Source organism: Electrophorus electricus, chromosome 4, assembly GCF_041902795.1.
Source record: "Electrophorus electricus isolate QZ-2024a chromosome 4, ASM4190279v1, whole genome shotgun sequence".
In the NCBI taxonomy this organism is placed as follows: Eukaryota; Metazoa; Chordata; class Actinopteri; order Gymnotiformes; family Gymnotidae; genus Electrophorus; species Electrophorus electricus.
This window is the reverse complement of record NC_137500.1, coordinates 1,665,987-1,677,500: the sequence shown is the minus strand read 5'-3', so window position 1 is coordinate 1,677,500 and position 11,514 is coordinate 1,665,987. Positions and strand designations below refer to the sequence as shown.

The window sequence follows — 11,514 nt, the reverse complement described above, 5'->3', positions numbered from 1 at the left end:
TAGGTGAGTATTAATACAGAGAGGCCACAGAGAGTATTTGGTAGATGTGTATTAATACAGAGAGGCCACAGAGATTATTTGGTATATATGTATTCATACAGAGGTCACAGAGATTATTTGTTAGATGTGTATTAATACAGAGAGGTCACAGAGAGTATTTGGTAGACGTGTATTAATACAGAGAGGCCACAGAGAGTATTTGGTAGATGTGTATTAATACAGAGAGGTCACTTTGCATGTGCAGCACCTGCTTCAGTGCTCTGGGAGTGTTTATAGTCCTGTGAGTTTAACACTTCATGACTGAGAGCTGCCTGCCCCAGCAACTTCACCCACAGCAACCATGACTTTGATCCCCATCTTCATCTGCACACTGGCCCTCTGGACTCAAGGTAAAAGATCATTTTATGCTTTGCTTTTGAGGTGAATAACCTAAAAAAAACATGTCTTGTTTAATAAAATATTCTAAACCTTCTATTAACAGATATAAGCAACATAAGAAATGGAAAATAAAATATGATTTAATTTGGATTTACTTTGTTTTGTTTTGTTTTTCCCCCCAGAATCCATGTGTCAGGTGACTGTGACTCAGACTCCTGCAGTGAAATCTGCTCTTCCAGGAGACACAGTCACCATCAGATGTAGAACAAACCCTGCAGTGTATAATAATAACTTTTTAGCCTGGTACTTGCAGAAACCTGGAGAAGCTCCTAAACTCCTGATCTACGATGCTACTAACTTACAGTCAGGAACTCCAGCTCGTTTCAGTGGTAGTAGATCTGGATCTGACTTCACTCTGACCATCAGAGAGGTCCAGACTGAAGATGCTGGAGATTATTAGTGTCTGGGTTAATTTTTCCTCAGTGGTAGCTGAGTGTTCACACAGAGTCATACAAAAACCCCCCTCAGTCTGCACACACAACATACAAATCTATGAGCTACAACTGCCCAGGAATTCTGGAGAAGCTCCCAAACATCTCCCTTCTCTCTTTTCTTTGAGCAGCTGATCTCTCTGTTTCTGCTGGAGCAGGTGAAGACAAAATACTACAGTTATAACAATAACAACAACACATGGAATTTATCTAATGCTTATCAAGACCCCAAAGAGGCACATTTACACACACCCAGTGGAGCATCAGAAACCAGTCACACCACTGCAGTACTGAGGCCTTTGGTCTCTTGGGGCAGTTGTTCTTATAATAGAGCAGGTAGTTATTAGTGGAGAGAAATCTCTACTAATAGCATGACTGCTAAAGCAGTGTCAGTCATCTTCAGGAGGTTCTGTCCTGTTTAGAGGTGATGTAAGCACACACTAAAGCACTAATCACCATGTCTGTGCCTTCATCTGATTATTCTCAGCCACTGTGAAACACTTCTACCAAAAAATACAGTTCATGTTCATTATAAATGTTTATTACCAACAATCAAAGGTGTAAAAGTAGAGATATTTAGAGGGTAATGTTTAATAATCTTACTATAATTTACTAAATGCCACCAGCCAAAGAACATTTAGTAAAATCTTCTATCTCACACTAGAACATTTGCTTTGGTGTGAAGGACATGCCTGTGTCATAAATTCACTGTATGACTCAAATAATATAAAACATACCAAACATTAAGCAGTTATTTACTGTTACATTTATTACATTTAGCTTGAAGCTTTATTTTAAACAGATACCAGAGGCCTGGAGCATAAAGTTTCTATTATAAAATATTTTGGCAAAATATATTAGGACTGTGGGTTTTTAATAAAAAGTTGGTTGTTTTTTAATATAAAACCTGTACTTTCTTTTGCAATAAAAAACAACTTTATTACCTCCTAAGGGACCCATAACAATATTTTATTAAAACAGCCCAGCGTGTGTTAAAAAGTGATATGCGGTTAGTTTCAGGCATAAATTTACAAACAATAATAATATTATGGTATATGGAGAGGACCAAAGATGTTTTAGCACCCACTCCATGATGTTCCAAAAATACACTGACTTACACATTACAGTTTCTAGTGAATGAAACTTATGTTGAGTCATCTTATTTCCTGGTTCCTTAACAAACTTTAGCAAGAGTGGTCAAATAGCAACATTATCAAAGTTTAATCCTATAACTCATTACACACACGGACCTCTGAAGTACAGACAATTAGCACTTTAAAGGCATTTCTTGTTCTGTGCAATGTTGGCAAAGAATCTTCAATTAAGACTATAATGTTGTTTGTTCACATTTTTTATTTCATTTTGACCAATAAACAGAGGAACATTTGAGTAATAAACACAGACTATCTAAAAGACAGCACATTAATGAGTGAGAGGAGAACACTTCAGTACACATGTGGGAGTTTCACGCCTCAGCACACTGCTCTCTACTCAGTGTCTGTGTGACAGGAGACTGGGAGTCCTTGGTGGCCTCACAGGTCACTGTCTTCTTCAGCCACTCCTCCTTCTGGAGGGTCAGGGTGCTGCTCCAGCTGTAGAGGCCGTCCTTCTGCAGTAGCCCGGAGCTCTGGCTCACCCCCGAGCTCCAGCTGCTACCAGCTACCTTCCAGCTCAGCTTCCAGTCTGAGGGGAAGCCCTTGTTGGCCAGACACACGAGTGTGACCTTCTCCTGCTGCAGCTGTACACTGGAGGGGGGCAGGACCGTGAGGGTGGGCGGGGCGTCACCTAGGAGACACAACACGGTCTACAGCTCAGACAGGCAGGAACCGTTAGCAGGAAAATCAGTTGTGTTTCACTTCCTCTTTTTGTGGAACTGAAATCAGAAATGAAATCAACAATATAATTTTCCATTGGCATTAAAACCCTGGACAGTATATTTAATTTATGAACCATTTAAATTAATATAATGTATAGTCATACATAGATTAAAATGGAAGTATATTTAACAGGCGGTGATTGTTCAGTATGCGAGTATGACGGTTAAAGTGCTTTGCATCGACAACCTCCAGTCAGGGACAAACACTTATACTAATGAAAATTAACCCAATAGGCAAAATAAAGGTTTGATGAGGGATTTTGCTGAAACATTTATGCTTTTACTAAAAAAACGCTAATAATGAGGTTCGATTTACACTAAAAGCTCGCAACACCACTGTAACGGTTAGGATAAACGCGCTAATAAATTCACCTTTAATGCGCTTTAATAAAGAGACATTTATTACAAACAATACCTACTTAAAATTGTGATTTACTGGGAATAAAAAGTGAAGTTCTTCTTACGTCCAGTGTCCTCCACACTAACTTCGTTTAAGGTCCGTACATAAACCTGCTCTAAACACACTGCCGTCTCCTTTCTTTACAGCGCCGTAGTTTAGCTTCAGAGTTAGTGAACGATACAACCCCAAAGACGCTTGTTTTTCTTTTCTTTTTTGTAATGAAAGAAATTATTAAATATGCTCCATACATACAATATACAATTAGAAAAAATATATAAAAATAAAAACAGAAGCTAATTTGAATACGGAGAAAACGTTATTTACATCCAACTGAGAGTTTTGAGTTGCGAAGTGTGCGTGTAAAGTGAATTCGATGATCCCTTTAAACTATTTCAGACTTATATCGTTATTGTTTATGCGTTAGATATATGTAGACTCTGTAGAATCATATCAATTGGTTACAAAAATGTGTTTTAGGAGATATTTTTCATATTTTTGTATACTACAAACACAACATTTAATGCAACATCCAATTCAAGATAATTTATCTAAAGACATACAAGGTTTTGATCCTTCAGTATGCGAGTATTGTGGTAAAAGTGAACTGCACCGATAAGTTCCAGTCAGGCACCGATTTTTCTGCCTTTTAAAATAAGCCCAGCATGCAGATGAAGGCTTGTGGAGAGATATTTCTGAAACATGTATGTTTTTACTACTGAACGACAATTAAGAAACTCTCCATCGGTATAAATTAAAAGGTCTATAAGGACATAGCAGCGGTTATGATATAGGAAGATTCTTAAGAAAGTCACAATTAGTCTATAAAAGAGTACTGGGTAGTTTACAAAACCACCGTGCATACAACGTTACATAATTTGTGATTAATAGTGAAGAAAAGTTAAAGTTTACTTACGTCCAACTGATAGTTTTGTTCCGCCACCCAAAGTCCCCCACAGAGCTACAATCTCCTTTACTGTCCGTCCAAAAACCTCCTGATCTAAACACGCCGCTCTCTCCACTATTTACCGCTTAATATGGAGCTTCGACATTAATGCTTTAGAAAACTCATAAAGGACTTACCCAAAATATTTTTTGATTTTTAAAATAATAAAATAAAACACACACATACATTCTATTATTAGATAAATTACATCGTAGTAGTTGTTGCTCCGTAAATCACAATAAATGCAATCGCAAAGTTTTTAAGTCTGAATTATCATCAAACATATCGATTGTGATTTCAGAAAATAACAACTTTTGTAAAAGCAGTGAAAGTTACTTACGTCCAATTGAGAGTTTTGTGCCGCCACCAAAAGTCAACCACAGTGACACAAACTCGTTCAGTGGTCGTGCAAAAACCTCCTGCACTAAAGAAGCCGCTCTCTCTGCACTTTAGAAAGCCTTTTTCAAAAGAGTAATAACGGATAGAATTAATACATTTCAAAATATGCAGGAAAATATCTAGGCATTAAAAAATAAATTAATATATATATTTTTCCCGTTTGTTCGTTTTTCGAATGTTACAGTTTGTCTTAATTGGTATTATCAAAACATATCTGTAATTAAGATGTTTAAAAAAATTATGTAAAATAAATTTTTTATTTTTGTTTTTTTGGACGTGTCAATATAATTTTACAAAGTCAATTATCAATGCTGACAAACGTAAGAGGACTAATTAAAGAGTTCTAGCTGAACAGTCCTGTTAAATTTACTTAATTTCTGGTAAATAACCAAATAATGATACAATAAAATGCTTATTTACTGCCTTGTTTTTGTTTGGCAGCATCTTTAGTACAAACAAATATGAAATCAAAGAATCAACAAAAACAACATTCACAGAGAGTGACACTGTAAACAAACAAACATTAAGATGCACTGAACAATGTGAGACTACCCTGCACTGGTTCTTGATAAAACACTACACTGATCTGAACGTCCAGATTGCGGAGTCATTGTATTAGGTGCACTACCCTGATCTGAGAGTCATTGTATTAGGATCTTGATAAGTAAAAGTGTCATAAATTGAAAATACAATTTTTTGTTCAAATATAAGTAAATGTAAGTATAATTAAGAAGCTTTAAATTGAATTTAAGAAAATATGCAAAAACAGAGACAATGCCCTGAGACTTCAGTGGGTCAAACATATTATCCAATTACACATGCTGATCCAGGATCAGTGTATCTGGTTGCAAAGACAGTCCAGTAATCCCACAGAAAACCAGTGAAGTCCTTGGGAAACAGGCGTGTTTTTACTGTCACGAAAGAGGGCACTTGATAGCTGCATGTCCATCTTTGATGTGGCCAGTGTGTTTTTGTTTATTGTTTGATTGTTGTCATTTAATTCTTCATTTAATCATTTCTGTCACTGACCCTACTTAGACTGGGTCATAACATCTGTTTCAGCAACATGGAACTCAATGTGCGTCAGAACCCTGGACAGCTCCCAGAACAGAGCTAATGAGACCCAGGTGAAGCTCATCAGAGAGACACTCCCGAACTCACCCAATCCACTGATCTCCAATCAGCCCAGAGCCAGATGAAGAGCCAGCTGTACTGAGGGAGGAACTGCAGTTGTCTCACACATTGCTCATCTTCTCAGAGCCAGTGATCTCCAAATGTGCAGAGAACTGAATAAAAATGCAGATTTACAAAACACATCAGATTCTTACCCAAATCTGGCCAATTATAAAGAGTTTTCTTTTTATATTCTTCTGTGTTTACTATTTGTTCTACAATGTATTGCACAGAAATAGCACAGGTCACATTGCACAACAGAAACCAACAAGTAGAAACAATAAATACCTCATAACAAAAGACTGCTGATCATGTAACTAAAACAGAGGTAAGCTTCTCTGTGTTTAGTTTTGAGTGAGCAATGGCAACTACATATTTATTTTGCTTATTGTAGATCAGTCTGTGATACACAGTAGAAGATCATTTCTATAAATTAGTGTGTTCTCTGTCATCTGAGGTCTGTGCATTGGGAGAATGAACAGCCAGGTCTCCTTGTATTTACTACCACATTTATTCATAGACAGAGAGGCCCAAAGGTCTAAACGTGATCTTAAACTACTATATACAGCTAACTATGCCTAGTACATTCTAGCCTTTCCTATGAATATAGTAATAGATAAAGCTGCATTTTACTAAAATTAATAAACTAAATATGTTTTTGTTTAGGTGATATTATGTGTCTATTTAGTTATCCATAACATTAACAACAGAAAACCAAACATTTTTTAAATATTTGTAATCTATTTGTCAAAGCTCATTAGACTGTAATATACATAATAGAAAATAAAGGGTATGTGTTGGGTTCGTTTCAGTTTATTCAATTGTGCTTGAACATTGTTTTTGATCATTGTTCCAGCTGGCAAACCCACGATGTCACAGGGTCTGTCCAATAGAACAGATCAAACTGAGCTAAGCTTCAGCTTCATCTTACCACAGAGCTGTAACGTGGCCCAAGTGCTGAAGGGTGTGGAGCAGGATGCACAGACTCTCTTGACACGGACGAACATTCATTTATGTAAAACACAAAGGTGTCCTGGTTTCTATGGTTTCTGTCTCATGTCTTTGTTTTGATTTACTTCCTTGATTTTGTTAAATTCTCTGATCCTCTTTAGCTTCACCAGTTTTGTTTAGTTCTTGTTAACCTGAGTATTTAATCCCTGTGTTTGTCTCAGTGTTTTGTTTAGTTCTAGTTAACCTGTCTATTTAATTCCTGTGTTTGTCTCAGTGTTTTGTTTAGTTCTAGTTAACCTGTGTATTTAATTCCTGTGTTTGTCTCAGTGTTTTGTTTAGTTCTAGTTAACCTGTGTATTTAATCCCTGTGTTTGTCTCAGTGTTTTGTTTAGTTCTAGTTAACCTGTGTATTTAATTCCTGTGTTTGTCTCAGTGTTTTGTTTAGTTCTAGTTAACCTGTGTATTTAATCCCTGTGTTTGTCTCAGTGTTTTGTTTAGTTCTTGTTAACCTGTGTATTTAATCCCTGTGTTTGTCTCAGTGTTTTGTTTAGTTCTAGTTAACCTGTGTATTTAATTCCTGTGTTTGTCTCAGTGTTTTGTTTAGTTCTAGTTAACCTGTGTATTTAATTCCTGTGTTTGTCTCAGTGTTTTGTTTAGTTCTAGTTAACCTGTGTATTTAATCCCTGTGTTTGCTTCAGTGTTTGGCTGATCATTTTTGTTTGATGTCTGGTTCTGTTATACTTGTAACATAGGCGGCACAGAGGAAGCAAGAGGCAATGTAGAACATACTTGTTCTTTATTTTCCATAAATTCTCTATAATCACACAAAATAACTCCAAGATGAGTACTCCTGTGGACAGCGTTTGCACTGACGGGCACTGAAGGTCTCTCTGAACCTGCAGGAATATATAATGACGTGATTATGATCAGGTGTCCCTGGTCAAAAGACAGATGATTGTGAACGGCGTATGTTAGTGGTACGGTCCTTGTTGGAATTGGGCATGTCCGTCCTAGTAGGGCACCGGCCTACCATGACAGAACCTCCCCCAAAGACCCCACCAAGCTCCTGGAACACAGCCGGCCCTGCCCACTCGAGGTAGGCTTCAGAGGGTACCACCTGTGGAAGGAGGTAATGAGGTTGGGGTCCAAAATCTGGCAGGCCAGAACCCAACTGCGCTCTTCCAGGCTGTACCCCTTCCAGTCCACCAGATATTGTAGTCCCCTCCCTCTTCTCCGGGAGTCCAGCAGGGTCCTTACTATATACGCCGGGCCCTCTTCCATTTCCAGAGGTAGAGGCGGGTCACCCGAGGGGTGTTCCTCCTCGGCAAGGGTCCCCTCAGTCACGGGCTTCAGAGCCGACACATGAATGGCCTGGGATGCCCTACTGTCCCCCGTTAGGCTGACCCTGTAGATCACCTCGTTGATTTTGTCAGTGATAGTGTAAGGGCCCTCATACCTTGCCCTGAGAGGTGGTTGATAAAACATATTCAAATGGGGTGAAGCCAGTTCCCGTGTTAGGCAGCGAGTTCTGCGCATACTCTGCCCACAGGAGGAACATGCTCCATGTCTCTGGATGGTGTTGACAGTAGAACTTACCTAGTTCCTGGTTCACCTGCTCTACCTGCCCATTAGCTTGAGGGTGGTAGCCTGATATTAAGCTGACTGTGATGTGGAGTTTACCTAACAGTTCTTTCTACACTCAGTCTGACACGATGTCCTCAGGTAGGCCAAACTGTCTGAACACCTGGCAGAACAATATGTCTGCTGTTTCAAGTGCGGTAGGCAGGGCTGCCAAAGGAACAAAATATAACATTTTGGAGACCTGGTCCACTACACTTAGGATGGTGGGACCATGGTTGGAGGGTCGTTGGCAGTGATAGTAGCTTCCCCACTGCAGTAATGCATAGTGTCTTATTGCAGTCAGCGCAGGCCACATATCTCACTATCTCCTCATTCATCGCCGGCCACCAATATCTTGCCCCGATAAGTTGCATGGTGTGAGTGGTACTAGGGTGTTCTGTCCCCAAAGAAGTGTGTGCCCATGTAATGAGGGATCCTCGATGTCTCGGTGGCACATAGAGGCGATTGGGTGGGCATTGTGGATGTGGGTTGGTTGTCTTTATATGTCGGTCCAGCTCCCACTCCAGAGAACCCAAGAAGCAAGAGGGAGAGAGAACAGGCTCCTAGCTTGTCGACAGTGCCTCCACATGGTGTTTCTGGGAGAGTGAGTCCGCTCAAGTGTTCTTCTCCCCAGGCCTATAGCTGACCTGGAACTGGAGCCGGGAATACAAAATTGACCACCTGGCTTGTCTAGCATTCAATCTCTTGGTGGTCTGGAGGTATTCCAGGTTTTTGTGGTAGGTATATACAGTAAATGGGTGTCACGCTCCCTCGGGCCAGTGCCTCCACTCCTCAACAACAGTTCCCTGTCTCCAATGCCATAGTTCCGCTCTGCTAGACTCCAGGAGAAGTATGCAATAGGCCTCAGACCCCTTCTCTCTCCTGTATGCTGAGACAGCACAGCACCCAATTCTATGTTGGAGGCATCCACCTCCACCACAAAAGGTCTCTCTGGGTTGAGCTGTCTTAACACTGGAGCTGTTGAGAAAGTGTTCCTTAGTTCCTCGAAGGCTTTCTCTACATCGGGAGTCCACTTGATCCTTTGGGCCAGACCCCGGAGCTGGTCAGTGAGGGGCCTTGCTAGTGAACTGAAGGACCTGATGAACCTCTGGTAGAAGTTGGCGAAGCCCAGAAAGCATTGGAGAGCCTTGTGTGTGAGAGGTCTGGGTCAGGCCGTTACTGCTTGCACTTTGCCTGGTTGCATGCTTACGTTCCCTTCTTGGATGACATAGCCCAGGAAGTCCACCTCTTTGTGGTGGAACTCACACTTCTCTGCCTTGCAGTATAATTTGTTCTGTAACAGGGTTCGGAGCGCGGTCCGTACATCTTGTACATGTTGGTTCCAGAAGGAGGAATAGATCAAGATGTTGTCTATATAGGTGATGACAGATCTTCCCAAGAACTTCCTAAGAACCTCATTAAACTGTATATCTATAATGCATTTGACTCCATCTCTGTTCAAAAGCCTTACAGATGTGGTGTAACCGTGGCTACGAAGACTGTTGTGAAGGTTGCTCTGTACACCGCTTTAGTGTTGGAGGGGATTCTACTGGTGTTGTGTCTAAGCTGGACACATCTCCACACACGGTGAGAGGTTTGAGGATTGGTAAGGGTTGGACAGAGATCCAGTAGGTTCTCAGTCCCATGTGGAAGATTTGGTTTAAAAAGGCAAGAAGCACAAGTGCTTTTGCATATGTAGTCAGGTATATGGTAAGACAATAGCGCCCTCTGTGGGTGATACTTAAATCAGTTAAGTTAAATCAGCTTGGTGTGTTATATTATTGTTCTCTGTGTAATAATGGAGTTCTTATTGTCTCAGTGGAACACAAGCAGATGGAGTATACTGGGAAAAAGCAAAGCTATACTGGGACAAGCAGAGGTATACTGGGAATAGAAAAAAACATAAAGGTGGTGTGAACTGCTAACCATAGTAGCTTGCTATAGTATGATTCCTCTCATCCACAGAGTGTGTCATTGTGCTGTATCACATCCTCCCCTTCAGCACCTGCAGTAGGTCCCAGCTGCAGCAGTGCAGTCTCTGTGCAGTCTGACTGAGGGAGGTTTTTGTACGACTCTCTAACACTGTGTGAACACCCAGCTACCACTGATCTCATGTGCACTCTGACAGTAGTAATCTCCTGTATCTTCAGTCTGGACTCCACTGATGGTCAAAGTGAAGTCAGATCCAGATCCACTACCACTGAAATGATCTGGAATACCTGATGCTCTCCTGTTAGTCCAGTGGATCAGGGGTTTATGAGTTTCTCCAATTTTCTGCAGGTACCAGGATACACAAGGTGGGGAACAGTCTGTGGGTGCAGGACTGATTCTACAGCTGATGGTGACTGTGTCTCCTGGAAGAGCAGATTTCACTGCAGGAGTCTGAGTCACAGTCACCTGACCTCTAGAACCTGAAAATAATAGACCAAAACATCACGGTAATTTAATACAGATTCATTTATTACTCAGATATGGTGATGTGATATTTTAGAAAAATGATCACAGACTGACATTACCTGGATCAGTTGTTCAATATAAAGCAGTGAGTTACCTTGAGTCCAGAGGGCCAGTGTGCAGATGAAGATGGGGATCAAAGTCATGGTTGCTGTGGGTGAAGTTTCTGGGGCAGGCAGCTCTCAGTCATGAAGTGTTAAACTCACAGGACTATAAACACTCCTAGAGCACTGAAGCAGGTGCTGCACATGCAAAGTGGCCTCTCTCTATGGAAATGATCTTCCTAATGTCATGGGAGTAAAGATGATCACATTCATACAGTTTATTAGACACTCTGTTCAATATGGAACCCTTTAATTACATTTCAGTTTTCAATGAAGACCTGGCAAAATGGACTCTTTAATCACTCTAACCAGAACATTTACAAACCAGACAGAATTATTGTCCTTGTTAAGGACATGTCATCACCAGTGAGTTTTCAGCACTGCATCTCCACTGAGTCCTGACTCCTGCTCTCAGTTAGGACATCAGGTCCTTATGGCACATATAAACACTTTCTGGATCCATGGGTGTGTTTGAGAAGTCCTACCTCTGTTCTGATCACAGTGGATGGAAATATGTTGCATTTTGACAATTGAAAATATGCTCTTGAAATACATAAAACAGATTATTCTGATTTTAGCAGAAAGATAATTCCCTATATTTAGTTTTTTGCTTGCAGCCTTGTTACTATACTGTAAATACAACAGTCAATACTATCTATACTATTGATGCTTCCATTGAAATGTTCATGTATAAAGGGAAAAGATATTTCCACTATTGCTGCAGT

The 11,514-nt window shown here is 40.3% G+C and overlaps 1 gene segment (V, D, J or C); it reads right to left on the bottom strand.

The window, feature by feature from the left end:
- Window positions 1–2,204: 2,204 nt before the first annotated feature.
- LOC113568149 (Ig kappa chain V-III region MOPC 63-like) lies at window positions 2,205–10,865 on the bottom strand. The segment is given in 4 exon segments: window positions 2,205–2,654; window positions 4,059–4,118; window positions 10,334–10,642; window positions 10,783–10,865. Coding segments are annotated over 4 exon segments (738 nt in total).
- Between the last annotated feature and the right edge of the window lie 649 nt (window positions 10,866–11,514).